We start from the raw sequence: 16,193 nt of genomic DNA, 5'->3' as shown, positions 1-16,193 counted from the left end.
TGTCCCCACAACCATCGGCAATCGATTCAGCTCTCCTGTTACCAGCAGGTATATGCACCATACACCGTAGTACTGAACAAATCTCCCGCCGGGTGGGGGTATCACCGTTACACATACATAGTAATAAAAGCAGCCGGCTGTACTGACAGCCGAAATGGCGGCTTATTTTTTGGCTACAATAAATCTTTTGAAAATCCAAAGTGCTGTAGTTCTTTTTTTTCTCTGAAATCTACAAAACGGAGAGTCTTCCCATACACTAGGCGCACCAGTATCACTATCCCGCCTTTGTTTTTTTTAATTGGTGTGGAACATTTCCAGTATTTTGTATTGTGCCCTCTGTTCCTGCTTCTTGTGACAGTCTCTCCAATGTCACTGTCCTGTCTCTTCCTGTGACAGTCCCTCCATCGTGTCACTGCTTTGCCTCCTCACCTCTGATGTTTCCTATGGCTGTCCCTCCACTGTGTCACTGATCTGTCTCTGTCCCCTCTGCTCCTTCCTGTGACTGTCACTCCGCTGTGTCACTGCTGTCTCTGTCCCCTCTGCGCCTTTCTGTGACTGTCCCTCCACTGTGTCACTGCTTTGTCCCCTCACCTCTGATGCTTCCTGTGACTGTCCCTCCACTGTGTCACTGATCTGTCTCTGTCCCCTCTGCTCTTTCCCTCCACTGTCACTGCTCTGCCCCTTCCTGTGACTGTCCTTCCGCTGTGTCACTGCTCTGTCTCTGTTTCTTCCTGTGACTGTCCCTCCGCTGTGTTATTGTCCCCTCTGCCCCTTCCTGTGACTGTCCCTCCGCTGTGTCACTGCTCTGTCTCTGTCCCCTCTGTCCCTTCCTGTGACTGTCCCTCCGCTGTGTCACTGCTCTGTCTCTGTCATTCTGCCCTTCCTGCTCCTCACTGTTTATTTTCTCTTTCACTTTCCCTTGTGTTTGTGGCTGCCGCTCCTCCTTGTCCCGTCTCTGTCATTGTCATCTGTCCGTGACCGGGCGCTGTCCCTGCATTGCCCTGCTGCTGCCAGCCATCTTTGGCTGTGAAGTGGTTAAGGTATTCGGCACAACCCCCTTGTCTGCCCCTGGGAGGGACCGAGGCGGATAACATTTCCTCATCACTTTGCTGAGCTCCAGCCTCGCGGCTCCCCTGACAGGGAGAGGAATCCCGAAGTGAGGGTGAGTGGGGATCGGGGAGAGGGGGATCGAGTGTCAGCTCTTGGGCTCAAACCGTGCGTGACCTGCAGAGTTTCGCGCCTTTAACCTCACCCCTGCCGGAGCCCTGCGGAGTCACGCGCCTTTAACCTCACCCCTGCCGGAGCCCTGCGGAGTCTCGCGCCTTTAACCTCACCCCTGCCGGAGCCCTGCGGAGTTTCGCGCCTTTAATCCCTGTCCCTAGCAGAGCGTCACTCCAATAATAACTCTCCCTGGGTGGAGCCCTGCAGCGCGTCGCTCCGTTAACCCCTTACCTGCCAGAGCATCGCGTCACTAGGTCACTTTAATGGACGATTTTCCCACCTTTTTTGGGGGTTAAGGAACCTTAAGTGAAATTCTGAGGAACCCCCAACCCTTTTGAATAGCAACTCTGCGATCATTGTAAATTCTTCTGTATTAGATACAATTTTCAAATGCCCTGAAAATGGCAGGAAATCTATTGGGGAGCCCGAGGGTTCCTAGAAACCTTGGCTGAAAAACACTAATCTAGGGCGGGGTTGAGCAAACTTTTTTCTTTGCGCCCCCCTGCCCGCGCACCCACCCCCTTCCCTCTTACCTTCTCTCCGGCATTGGCAGCGCCATTTGACGTCACAACGTCATGTGACGACGTGGTGTCATTTGCCAGCTGAGAGCAGGTAAGAGGGAGTTAGGCCACGTCCATAGAAGGACAAGCAGCGCTGAGCCGAGCCCCGGCATCCTCAATGAGGACGTCTTTAGAGGGCTCACGCGAGCGTCCGCAGGCGTGCTGAGGAGTTGGATTTTTCAGCCGACAGCCAAGCTGTTTTTCAGCGCGCTGTCGGCTGAAAACATCCAATCAGCGCGAAGCAGCGTCAACGTCACGGCGCCGTGACGTTGACGTCGGTGCGTCGCGGGCGATTGGGCCAGCGACGTCACTGCCCCGCCTCCCGATCGCGCACGCTGGCTCGTCTGCAAGTCCATGAAATCGCACAGGCTTCAGCAGGCGAGCCTCGGCGTCAGCGCGCCTCAGCACTGCTCCCCCTCTATGGACATGGCCTTAGAGGCTTCGCGCTCCCCTGGCATTTAATTTAAATGTTGTGGGGAAGAGCGCAGGGCCTCGGTAAGCGCCGCGCCCCCACCCACCCAGAAAATCTCTGGCGCCCCCTGATCAAGGGGATAGCACCTCCTAGATAGAGACCTGGCCAGTCTTAGCTGGGGGGAGTGGCTTAGGTAGGCTGTATGTAATAGGGTTAGATTTAGTTAATTAGGAATAATCAAACTGATCACAAACTGGATGGCAGGAGTTCTGACTGTTGGGTGCAGAGCCCACGTGGGGTTTGTCGGTCTACTGGGCCAAAGGACTCCCATAGACACGGGAAGAACAGGTTAGGTCTTAGACGAGGGACCATGAAAGCATAGACACCTACTTTGTCTGCTGGAGAAAGGGACCCATGTCCACCTCAAAGGTCAGTCATCTGCCTCTGGGAAGCCACTCCCCACAGAAGCCTGTGCTCCTGTGAAGTGGGTATCTGGGAACCAGGGAGAAGTTACTGTCTGCAGCCAATGTTCAATAAACATTATACAAAAGCGAAGCCCCATGCGTCCTCATTGTATGAGACCTTCTAATGCCACGCGACTTGAATCATCACTCGGTAGCACTGGAGGTAGTGACCGCACCCCAGCTCTCCGGGTAGAAGAAGGTCCCTGTGAGGACCGAAACGGTACATTGTATGGACCTCTAACTACACTTTTTTTCTTGCTACTTACCTGCGTGGTGCTGCATCTTTATCCAATCTAATCCCATTATATTTGTCACAGTTCCAGTTTTGGGTGATGTACTTTATTAATTATTCCTATGCATGCACACATCTGAACATCCTAATTGATAAACTCGACTGAGATGAGCCTAGTTTTTCACTTTGTTATATATATATATTTGTCTGTATTTATAATGGAGGTATTGTGAGGTCAATAGCATGAAACATTTATTTAGCACTCCGAGGGTTAAACAGAACAGGTTTATCTCCTCTGAAACAGCAGCAGTAAATAGTTGGGGTGTGTGTGGTGTCTGTGGGAGTATGTGCGTGCATATTAATGTGTATTTGAAAGCCTGGTCTGTAGAGACCAGGGCTTTAGGGGAAATAATCTTAATCTACATGCCCTGATTTCTCTCTGCCGTTCTCGCCCTTCTAACCCCAGACCCTGGCTACATTTCCACACGGGCATGCTGTTTTCATGCACTCGTTCAGCCTCTGGAAGACTTCCGCACTACAAATTTATGCTATCCTGTTTCAACTCTGCCCTCTCTCAAGATAAACAAACCTACTTTTCTTCACTAATCAACACGCACAAGTCTAATCCACGACGACATTCTCTGTCTTTGACTCCCTACTCAGACCACCCTCTTCTCTCTGTTCTTCTTCCTCAATCTCACTTCAGGACTTTGCCGACCTATTTCAAGGAAAAGATGGACATCCCTTCTGTTTCCTCCTACTATCCTACACCTGTTCCTAACTCACCTCCTGCCTTCCTTGACGTTTTCTGCTGTCACAGAGGAGGATGTGTCATTGCTGATCTCCTCTTCTCCCTCTACCACCTGTCTTCTTGACCCCATTCCCTCCCATCTCCTAAAACCTATTGCTCCTACTATAATCCCTATGCTGATACACATTTTTAACACCTCCCTCTACTCTGGTACCTTTCTATCCTCCATCAAATATGTTACAGTTATACCATTACTCATAAACAGCAAGCTTGACCCTACCTGGCTTTCTAACTATCGTCCTGTCTCCTTCCTGCTTTTTGCCACTAAACTCCTTGAACGTCTTGTATTCTCTCGCTTGCTCCATTTTCTCAACAGCTATTCTCTCCTAAACCCTCTACAATCTGGGTTCCGCACTGCTCACTCCACTGAAACAGCCCTCACTAAAATAACTAATGACCTCCATGCTGCCAAAGACAGAGGTCATTACACTCTGCTCATATTACTCAACCTCTCTGCAGCATTTGATACTGTAGACCACCCTCTTCTCCTTCACATTCTCCATACTCTTGGTATTTGTAATAAAGCTCTATCCTGGATTTCCTCTTACCTCTCCCATCATACTTTCAGTGTCTCAGGGGTTACTAAAATTAGCTTGCTGGGGTTCTGTGTGTTGTTTGTTAACTGCTGTACAGACCAAAGTTTCTGAATGTCTCTGATATATCATCCAGGATGGCCCTCCGCCGACTTAAACTTAACATGGCAAAAACATAGCTACTCATATTTCCTCCCAACCCAGGCCCTACTACCTCATTCCACATTACTGTTGGAAGCACTATCATTCACCCAGTAGCACACGCACGCTGCCTACGGGTCACACACTCGACTCCTCTCTCACATTCTCCTCTCACATTCAAAAGGCAGCTAAAAACCTGTAGTTTTTCCTCCGCAATATTACAAAGATACGCCCTTTCCTCTGTTGCTTGACTGCTAAAACGCTGACACAGACCCCTATTCTCTCCTGTCTGGATTATTGTAACCTCCTGTTGTCCAGCCTACCTGCCTCTCACCTGTCTCCCCTACAATCTATCCTAAACGCTGCTGCCAGAATCACTCTACTCTTTCCTAAATCTGTCTCAGCGTCTCCCCTGCTGAAATCCCTCTCATGGCTTCCTATCAAATCCCGTATCACACACTCAATTCTCCTCACTTTTAAAGCTTGACACTCTTCTGCCCCTCCTTACATCTCAGCCCTAATTTCTCACTATACACCATCCCGACTCTTGCGTTCTGCTCAAGGGTGTCTTCTTTCTACCCCTTTTGGATCTAAAGCCCTCTCCCACCTTAAACCTTTCTCACTGACTGCCCCACACCTCTGGAATGCCCTTCCCCTCAATATCCGACAAGCACCCTCTCTGTCCACCTTAAAGACCCACGTTAAAACACACCTGCTTAAGGAAGCATATGAGTAGCTCCATGACTGATACAGTTCTTTACACCTCATACATGAAGCTTGGCCCCCTGCAGACGCACTTACCAGAATGCCCTCCTACTGTCTCTGTGTACGTCCTTCCTACCTACCAATTAGATAGTAAGCTCTTCGGAGCAGGGACTCCTTTTCCTAAATGTTACGTTTATGTCTGAAGCACTTATTCCCATGATCTGTTATTTGTACTATTTGTCATTTATATGTTTGTCACGTGTATTACTGCTGTGAAGCGCTATGTACATTAATGGCTCTATATACTGTAAATAAAGACATACATACAAATAAAAGGGAATTTGTACCTGGACTGTGACTATAGGTGGAGTAAATGGGATTTCTATAAGGAATGGGGAGTAAATGGGATTTCTATAGGGAGCGAGGCTATAGGTGAAGTAGTTTTTTTAAAATATGTATTGGGACTATATTGAAAGTAAAATGGATTTCTAAAGGGACTGGGCTTTACAGTAGGAGAAGTATAGGGAATTTCTATAGGGACTGGGCAATATGGGAATTAAAAGGTTTTTCTATATGGATTGGGGCACTAGGGTAAGTAAAATAGATTTATAGAGGGACTGCGCTATACAGGAAAAGTATAGGAAATGTATGTAGGGACTGGGCTGCAGTGGAAGTAAAGGGGATTTCTATAAGGGGTTGGGCTGTAGGGGAAGTAAAGGGGGATTTCTATATGAATTGGAGCTATAACGGAAGTCAAATGGATTTGTATTGAGACTGAGCTAATGGGAAATTAAAGGGGATTACTATAGGAACTGGGGCTATAGGGGATGTATGGGGGCTATTACAAGCTTTTACTCTTCCCCCTCTTCCAGGAGCACACCGACCCCTCGCCCCCCCCACCTGTCTTTCCCCACATCATGGCGTCCGGGGGTAACGGAGAGACAACGGAGGAAGAGGCCGAGCTACAGGTTGATGGTGAGGGAATATCTAGGACAATACACCAAGTCTGGCACCTCTAGTACTAGATGGGGATATAGAGGCTGGCACCTCTAGTACTAGATGGGGATATAGAGCCCTGCACCTCTAGCACTAGATGGGGATATAGAGGCTGACACCTCTAGCACTAGATGGGGATATAGAGGCTGGCACCTCTAGCACTAGATGGGGATATAGAGGCTGGCACCTCTAGCACTAGATGGGGATATAGAGCCTGACACCTCTAGCACTAGATGGGGATATAGAGCCCGGCACATCTAGCACTAGATGGGGATATAGAGCCCGGCACATCTAGCACTAGATGGGGATATAGAGCCCGGCACCTCTAGCACTAGATGGGGATATAGAGCCCGGCACCTCTAGCACTAGATGGGGATATAGAGCCTGGCACCTCTAGCACTAAATGGGGATATAGAGCCTGGCACCTCTAGCACTAGATGGGGATATAGAGGCCGGCACCTCTAGCACTAGATGGGGATATAGAGCCTGGCACCTCTAGCACTAGATGGGGATATAGAGCCTGACACCTCTAGCACTAGATGGGGATATAGAGCCCGGCACCTCTAGCACTAGATGGGGATATAGAGCCCGGCACCTCTAGCACTAGATGGGGATATAGAGCCCGGCACCTCTAGCACTAGATGGGGATATAGAGCCTGACACCTCTAGCACTAGATGGGGATATAGAGGCCGGCACCTCTAGCACTAGATGGGGATATAGAGGCTGGCACCTCTAGCACTAGATGGGGATATAGAGCCTGGCACCTCTAGCACTAGATGTGGATATAGAGCCCGGCACCTCTAGCACTAGATGGGGATATAGAGCCCGACACCTCTAGCACTAGATGGGGATATAGAGCCCGGCACCTCTAGCACTAGATGGGGATGTAGAGGCTGGCACCTCTAGCACTAGATGGGGATATAGAGCCCGGCACCTCTAGCACTAGATGGGGATATAGAGCCCGGCACCTCTAGCACTAGATGGGGATATAGAGCCCGGCACCTCTAGCACTGGATGGGGATATAGAGCCTGGCACCTCTAGCACTAGATGGGGATATAGAGCCCGGCACCTCTAGCACTAGATGGGGATATAGAGCCCGGCACCTCTAGCACTAGATGGGGATATAGAGCCCGGCACCTCTAGCACTAGATGGGGATATAGAGGCCGGCACCTCTAGCACTAGATGGGGATATAGAGCCTGACACCTCTAGCACTAGATGGGGATATAGAGCCCGGCACCTCTAGCACTAGATGGGGATATAGAGCCCGGCACCTCTAGCACTAGATGTGGATATAGAGCCCGGCACCTCTAGCACTAGATGGGGATATAGAGCCCGGCACCTCTAGCACTAGATGGGGATATAGAGCCCGGCACCTCTAGCACTAGATGGGGATGTAGAGGCTGGCACCTCTAGCACTAGATGGGGATATAGAGCCCGGCACCTCTAGCACTAGATGGGGATATAGAGCCCGGCACCTCTAGCACTAGATGGGGATATAGAGCCCGGCACCTCTAGCACTAGATGGGGATATAGAGCCCGGCACCTCTAGCACTAGATGGGGATATAGAGCCCGGCACCTCTAGCACTAGATGGGGATATAGAGCCCGGCACCTCTAGCACTAGATGGGGATATAGAGCCCGGCACCTCTAGCACTAGATGGGGATATAGAGCCCGGCACCTCTAGCACTAGATGGGGATATAGAGTCTGGCACCTCTAGCACTAGATGGGGATATAGAGCCCGACACCTCTAGCACTAGATGGGGATATAGAGCCCGGCACCTCTAGCACTAGATGGGGATATAGAGCCCGGCACCTCTAGCACTAGATGGGGATATAGAGCCCGGCACCTCTAGCACTAGATGGGGATATAGAGCCCGGCACATCTAGCACTAGATGGGGATATAGAGCCCGGCACCTCTAGCACTAGATGGGGATATAGAGCCCGGCACCTCTTGCACTAGATGGGGATATAGAGCCCGGCACCTCTAGCACTAGATGGGGATGTAGAGGCCGGCACCTCTAGCACTAGATGGGGATATAGAGCCCGGCACCTCTAGCACTAGATGGGGATATAGAATCCGGCACCTCTAGCACTAGATGGGGATATAGAGCCTGGCACCTCTAGCACTAGATGGGGATATAGAGCCCGGCACCTCTAGCACTAGATGTGGATATAGAGCCCGGCACCTCTAGCACTAGATGGGGATATAGAGCCCGGCACCTCTAGCACTAGATGTGGATATAGAGCCTGGCACCTCTAGCACTAGATGTGGATATAGAGCCCGGCACCTCTAGCACTAGATGTGGATATAGAGCCCGGCACCTCTAGCACTAGATGGGGATATAGAGCCCGGCACCTCTAGCACTAGATGGGGATATAGAGGCCCACACCTCTAGCACTAGATGGGGATATAGAGCCTGGCACCTCTAGCACTAGATGTGGATATAGAGCCCGGCACCTCTAGCACTAGATGGGGATATAGAGCCTGGCACCTCTAGCACTAGATGTGGATATAGAGCCCGGCACCTCTAGCACTAGATGGGGATATAGAGCCCGGCACCTCTAGCACTAGATGGGGATGTAGAGGCCGGCACCTCTAGCACTAGATGGGGATATAGAATCCGGCACCTCTAGCACTAGATGTGGATATAGAGCCCGGCACCTCTAGCACTAGATGGGGATATAGAGCCCGGCACCTCTAGCACTAGATGTGGATATAGAGCCTGGCACCTCTAGCACTAGATGTGGATATAGAGCCCGGCACCTCTAGCACTAGATGTGGATATAGAGCCCGGCACCTCTAGCACTAGATGGGGATATAGAGCCCGGCACCTCTAGCACTAGATGGGGATATAGAGGCCCACACCTCTAGCACTAGATGGGGATATAGAGCCTGGCACCTCTAGCACTAGATGTGGATATAGAGCCCGGCACCTCTAGCACTAGATGGGGATATAGAGCCTGGCACCTCTAGCACTAGATGGGGATATAGAGCCTAGCACCTCTAGCACTAGATGTGGATATAGAGCCCGGCACCTCTAGCACTATATGGGGATATAGAGCCCGGCACCTCTAGCACTAGATGGGGATATAGAGCCCGGCACCTCTAGCACTAGATGGAGATATAGAGGCCGGCACCTCTAGCACTAGATGGGGATATAGAGCCCGGCACCTCTAGGACTAGATGGGGATATAGAGCCCGGCACCTCTAGCACTAGATGGGGATATAGAGCCCGGCACCTCTAGCACTAGATGGGGATATAGAGCCCGGCACCTCTAGCACTAGATGGAGATATAGAGGCCGAAACCTCTAGCACTAGATGGAGATATAGAGGCCGACACCTCTAGCACTAGATGGGGATATAGAGCCCGGCACCTCTAGCACTAGATGGGGATATAGAGCCCGGCACCTCTAGCACTAGATGGGGATATAGAGCCCGGCACCTCTAGCACTAGATGGGGATATAGAGGCCGACACCTCTAGCACTAGATGGGGATATAGAGCCCGGCACCTCTAGCATTAGATGGGGATATAGAGCCCGGCACCTCTAGCACTAGATGGGGATATAGAGCCCGGCACCTCTAGCACTAGATGGGGATATAGAGGCCGACACCTCTAGCACTAGATGGGGATATAGAGCCTGGCACCTCTAGCACTAAATGGGGATATAGAGCCTGGCACCTCTAGCACTAGATGGGGATATAGAGCCTGGCACCTCTAGATCTGGCACAAGGATATAAAACCTGGATTTTCTAGGGCTGGCATAGGGAATACAGAGCCTGGCACTTTTAGGGCTGGTGCAGGGAACACAGAGCCTGACACCTCTAGGTCTGGCCTAGGGATACAGCATATGGCACCTTTAGGCTCTTATGTATTCTTATGAGGAGTGTTTTTATAACTGGGATCTTCTTGTTGCACAGAGGAGCAGGTGAGGGAGCAGACAGAAGACGTGTTCCTGAGTTACACCTATCACCTCTCACACCTTGAGAGGGTGGAGAGCGAAAACCCCGGCCCCCTGAACCCTGAAATTGAGGAGGCGAGACAGGAGCCTGGCAGGTACCAGTCTGGGGTAACTGCAAAGGAGAATAAGGCACTCTGGAGCTGGGTTACTGCAATAGCAGGTTACAGGGGCAATAAGGCTCTCTGGAGCTGGGTTACTGCAATAGCAGGTTACAGGGGCAATAAGGCACTCAGGAGCTGGGTTACTGCAATAGCAGGTTACAGGGGCAATAAGGCACTCTGGAGCTGGGTTACTGCAATAGCAGGTTACAGAGGTATATAAGTCAATCAGGAGCTGGGTTACTGCAATAAGATGTTTTAGGGGCAATAAGGCACCCAGCAGCTGGGTAGCTGCAATTAGAGGCAGGGGCAATAAGGCACTCATGAGCTGGTTTTAACCTCTTCCCTCCCACAGTACACTGGACCGGGTGGGACATCAGTTGGCAATTATCGGGGACGACATTAATCGGCGATACGAGGACGAATTTAATAACATCTTGAGGACCCTGAACCCCAACCTTGAAAATGCCTACGACTACTTCAAAAAGATTGCGTCCAGGTAACCTGTGTGTCTGTGCGTCAGTACTGGGATAACCAAGGTTGCTGTGTGAGAAAGCTTAGTACAGAAATAGCAGAGGGGCCTGTGTGTGTGTCTGTGCGTCAGTACTGGAGAAGCCGAGGGTGCTGTGTGTGTGTCTGTGCGTCAGTACTGGAGCAGTAGAGGGTGCTGTGTGTGTGAGAAAGCTTAGTACAGAAATAGCAGAGGGGCCTGTGCGTGTGTCTGTGCGTCAGTACTGGAGTAGCAGAGGGTGCTGTGCGTGTGTCTGTGAGTCAGTACTGGAGTAGCAGAGGGTGCTGTGTGTGTGGTGGTCAGCGCCTTAATAACAGGGTGCTGTCTTTTTGTAGAAAGGAAGTACAGGAATAGCAGTGGGTGCTGTGTATGTGTGGAAGGCTCGTACTGAAATAGCGTACTGAAATAGCGGGGGGTGGGGGGGTTTGATATAACTCTCTGTTCTCTCTCCTGCCTCCCTCCTCTCTCTATGGGCCAAGGCCTCAAACTCCAGCTCCAGGTAATCACAGCACCCGCAGTCTTTTTCTACTTCTTCCTCTCGTTGTTGTTTCCCTCCCCCTTATGTCTCTTTCCTTATTGTCACGGTAGCTTGTGACAGGTTGTAATTTACACCAAAACTATATATAAATATATATATACCTGGGTTTGAACTGGGACGAGACTTAGATATGATAAAATGTAATTTATTCCTTGATAAAGGTGAACACAACAGATTATACAAATAACAGGCAAAATATAGACACTTACGTAGAATGGAAATGATGAAGCAGTCACAGCTGGACTGGCAGTTCATACAGCACTCTTCATAGTCATCAAGACACCAAAGACATGAAAAGACCTCTGGCAGGAAGACAGTGCATAGCGTTTCTCTCAGCAAACAAGATGGTATAGAACAGACTGAACACTTGAAGAACTTGCAAAACAACATGGATAAAAGGGTGGCTCTGACTTATATATCATTTTAACCCTTGCATCCCAGCTTACGGCGCCGTGCCGTCTAGTAAAATCCCCTTTGAAGCTTTTGAAGCTGACTTTGGGCTTCCAGGGTCCAGTGTGAAAAGTTACACTTACTCTGGTTAATTCCTTTTGTCCGTTGGGCCAAGCATAAGCAATTAGCCACTTAGCCTTTGATGACGAGGCTTGTAAATTCTGGCATTCCTGCTCATTATCATAGCAGGGGGTTGCAGTTTCTCAGAACTCAACCAAAATTTCATATTTACTGCAAATCACCTCATAACTTGAGTTCAGTAATACATACAGTCAGGTGAGATATATTAATACATTCCGTCCCACCTGACGCTCGCAGAGAGACCGAACATTACAGTGTAATATGAAAATTAATAGAGATATTAATATCTGGCAGCCACTAAGGGCCAGATATTAAGTGTTTGTAACGGTTGGTGGCGGGGAAGTCCCACGAATACAAATATGTAATTCTTATCCTTTTCAGCCAAGGACATCTCATAATATTCTTATATTTAATAAGGTTACTCCTTTTGATTCCCTTCTTGGGTAGCTCCACCCCTACCCCCATCAATAAAACCTTTTGAAGTAGGCTTGTAGCTTCTCGCATAACCAACTAGGTAATTACCTGTTGATCCTTCCTGGGTCTTGCATAGCAATTCCCCTGTGAAGCCAGGCTAAATTCTAGCAGGATGTCCTATTTAGCATCCAACTGGCCAATTCACACCTCCCTTTTGGATATGCACTTCCAGAGAGGAAGCTTGCATATCAAACGTGAATAGACTCATGAGTCAAACCATTTGGTCCTGGTACGCAGAGGTAGTTAGCATTTGGCCTGTAAGACTGCAAAAAGTCACTTTATCCAAAATATATGTTCCTCTTATGACAAAGTTATATTTTTAATATGTGTGTACTTGGGGGGTTCCCCTTATGACCCAGTGGGTGTGTTATGCAGACACTGATCCCGCAACAATACATTTACACAGGGGAATAAGCATTTTCATGTTATTTAACAAGGGTTAAGTCACAGTTCTGGGCCTCAGCCCAGTTAACCCCTTGTCTCCCTGGCGAGGTTGGAGGGGGCTCTTGGGGGGTAACCCCGTTAATCCCGGGCCAAACCCTCACTATCGTCACACTTATCTCTCCCCCCCCCCTTTTTATCTCTCCCCTTTTTTTTCTCTCCTCTTTCTATGCACCCTTTCCTCTATGTTGACCTTTCTCTTTTTCTCTCTTTTCATCCTTTGCTACATTTCTCGCTATATTTATTCCCCCTCGTACTTTATTTTTTCTCTCTTCTGTGTTCTCTCTCTCTCTCTCTCTCTCAAACATCCCTCTCTTTCCATCCCTCTCTCTTCGTCCCCCTATCTTTTCTCTCCATCTCCATCCCTCTCTGTCTCTTGCCACCCCCCTCCTCTCTCTTCCAATGCCTCTCTTTCTCTCCATTCCTCTCCATCCCTCTCTCTCTTCCCATGCCTCTCTCTTTCTCTCCATCCCTCTCTGTCTCTTGCCACCCCCCTCCTCTCTCTTCCCATGCCTCTCTCTTTCTCTCCATTCCTCTCCATCCCTATCTGTCTCTTGCCACCCCCCTCCTCTCTCTTCCCATGCCTCTCTCTTTCTCTCCATTCCTCTCCATCTCTCTCCATCCTTCTCTGTCTCTCGCCAACCCCCCCCCCCTCCTATCTCTCCCCATCTTTCTCTCTTCATCTCACTCTTTTTCTTTCCCTCTCTCCCTCTCCAATCCACGTCTCCGGCCCCCATCACTCTGTGGTGCACCGAGCAAGCCTGGCGACCATCACTAATACTTCCACCGCCTCTCTTGCAGCCTGTGCGAAACGGGGATGAACTGGGGCCGGGTGCTGACTCTCTTGGGGTTCGGTTACCGGATGGCGGTTTACGTTTTCCAGAAGGGACATCGCGGATTCCTCCGGAAAATTGCCAAATGCCTGGCTAAATTTGTGTTGGAGAGCAGTATCGCACGGTGGATAGTAGGGAACGGGGGCTGGGTAAGTAATGTTGGGCAGGAAGGGGGCTGGGAAAGTGAGGGGGAGAGAGGGAAGGTGGAGGAGGAGAAGAGGACAGGGGCTGGATGAGTATAGGGGGAAAGGTCGGAGAAGCTGGGTAAATGAGGAGGAGGGAAGTTGAGAGGGGGCTGGATGAGTGAAGAGAAGGTCTAGGTGTGTGAAGCAGTGAAAGATGGGTAAGTGGGAATGAGTGATGAAGGGGGGATGGGTAAGTGAGGAGAGGGGTAGGGTGTTTAGGTGAGTGAGGGTGCAGCAGGAGGTAAAAGGAGACAAGTGGGGGGGGGTGAGCTTAGTACAGGAATGTGGGGGGTGTTGTCACCTACTTGTCACCCTGCTGACTTTCACCCCTCCCCTTTATTTCTGTTTGTCTCAGGTGAATACACTCAAATTGTCAAATGACAGCTTCACATATGTCGCCCTGGCCATGGCTGCGGCCCTTATTCTGCAGTTCATGCTGCGACGTTTCTCCTGATCCCGCCCACTCACAGGCTCCGCCCCTGAAGAGCCAAATCTGTGTGTGATACTCCACCTCTGAAGGGAAGAACCCGAGCCTGTGACTCCGCCCCGAATCTGGGCACCCCCAGGGAATGGGCTGTGACTCCATCCATGAGGTGTAAGACCACCCCTGAAGATCAGGTTCTGCTTGTGTGACCCCCCACCCCAAACTGAATAATTAGTAACCCCACCCCCAAGGCGCCTGTAGTTTGTTTACGCCCCACCTCTGAGGAGTCCTCAAGCAATAACTCACCTGCAGCCCCACCTACAAGGAGTCACTGTTGTATAACCCTACTCCCCGGTGCCTCTTAAAGCAGCAGTTAAATATATTCTTACCTGATGGATGCCTCAGAGCTCATCCATGGTCTGTGGACTCTCGGTTCCGGAGATATTTGTACGGGGGGGGGGGGGGGGTGGTGGTGTTTGGGCACACAAAAACTACAAGTATGGCTACTGGACTGCAAACATGGTGGTGGGTACATATTCTGTTGGGTCCAAAAGTGATGGGTCCAAGGGGGCCCCTGGTTCAGGTAAGAGAAGAAAAACCAAGCAGCGTGGAATGCTGCTTTAACATTACAGTCTCGGGGAATGAGGGGTTAATGATTACGTAAAGCCTCAGGTCATGTATAGGGAGACAGCATGGGGTGCACTCTCTGGAGCACTCTCTCACTGCCGCAGTCTCAGATCTGTCTCTGCACGTCACTCGCAAGAGACAGCACAATAAATTTCTATATTTTACAACTCGCGAGAGTCCTGCCGGTCTGTCTGTCTCTGCCGCTCTGGCAGTCAAGGGGTTCCTGGGGGGGGGGAGATGTCTGCCAGATAAAAGGTCAGCGGGGGAGTATTACAACTCTGCATGTCTCTGGCAGTTAAGGTGTTATTGTGTGGCATGTTCTCGCTCTGCAGGTATCTAGTAGTGAAGGTGTTAATGGGAGGAGTGTTCTTGCTCTGCAGATATCTAGTAGTGAAGGAGTTAATGGGAGGAGTGTTCTGGATCTGCAGGTCTCTGGCAGTGAAGGTGTTAATGGGAGGAGTGTTCTTGCTCTGCAAATATCTAGTAGTGAAGGAGTTAATGGGAGGAGTGTTCTGGATCTGCAGGTCTCTGGCAGTGAAGGTGTTAATGGGAGGAGTGTTCTTGCTCTGCAGATATCTAGTAGTGAAGGAGTTAATGGGAGGAGTGTTCTGGCTCTGCAGGTCTCTGGCAATGAAGGTGTTAATGGGAGCAGTGTTCTTGCTCTGCAGATATCTAGTAGTGAAGGAGTTAATGGGAGGAGTGTTCTGGCTCTGCAGGTCTGGCAATGAAGGTGTTAATGGGAGGAGTGTTCTGGCTCTGCAGGTATCTGGCAGTGACAGGGTTAATGGGGATAGTTCTGGCTCTGAGCGTTTTTGCTAATGGCCTTTAAATCATCTTGTTTTCAGGATGCTAATCACCATGATTAAACTCGTTAGCAGCTAACAAGGTACTAATCCCCCCGGGACCCCTCTCACTGTGCATGAAACCTCATCAATATGCCGACCTCTAGGACTAGACCGTTATAGTGTAGGGATACCGAACATGGCACCTCTACCCCAACGCTCGCCCTGAAATAGGGGATTATTAGCATACAGGTTTGCCCCATATATAGGATATACAATAAGGCACTTGGGATTGACACCATCGGTTAGTATCGCTCACAAGGGTGATTGGGAAAGCAATAAGGCACTTCTATTTATATCAATGTCGGTTCACTAGGGTCGGTCAGTGAATGGTAACCCACTTCATGAATGCCTTATTGCCATGGTACAGGGGATGCAGAGCTTGGCACCAATAGGGTTTGTACAGAGATACAAAGCCTGGGATGTCTAGGGCTGGTATATGGATTCAGAGCCTGGCACCTCTAGAACTAGACAGTGCAGGGTTACAGAGCCTGGCACATCTAGAACCGGTACAGGGATTCAGAGCCTGGCACATCTAGAACTAGACAATGCAGGGTAGAACTAGACAGTGCAGGGTTACAGAGCCTGGCACATCTAGAATCGGTACAGGGATTCAGAGCCGGGCACATCTAGAACTAAACAGTG

The 16,193-nt window shown here is 50.0% G+C and overlaps 1 protein-coding gene across 1 annotated transcript; it reads left to right on the top strand.

Annotated features, from left to right (window-relative positions):
* The first annotated feature begins 679 nt into the window (after positions 1 to 679).
* On the top strand, positions 680 to 14,875 carry BAK1 (BCL2 antagonist/killer 1). The gene is made up of 6 exons (XM_075614018.1): positions 680 to 1,162; positions 5,952 to 6,054; positions 10,004 to 10,139; positions 10,498 to 10,641; positions 13,439 to 13,619; positions 14,011 to 14,875. Exons 2-6 carry the CDS (start codon positions 5,997 to 5,999, stop codon positions 14,107 to 14,109), a joined length of 618 nt encoding a protein of 205 aa, XP_075470133.1. The 5' UTR covers positions 680 to 1,162; positions 5,952 to 5,996; the 3' UTR covers positions 14,110 to 14,875.
* Positions 14,876 to 16,193: the final 1,318 nt, after the last annotated feature.

This window comes from Ascaphus truei, chromosome 9 (assembly GCF_040206685.1).
Source record: "Ascaphus truei isolate aAscTru1 chromosome 9, aAscTru1.hap1, whole genome shotgun sequence".
Taxonomy (NCBI): Eukaryota; Metazoa; Chordata; class Amphibia; order Anura; family Ascaphidae; genus Ascaphus; species Ascaphus truei.
Note: the sequence above shows the minus strand (reverse complement) of the source record. Positions and strands in the feature narration are given on the sequence as shown.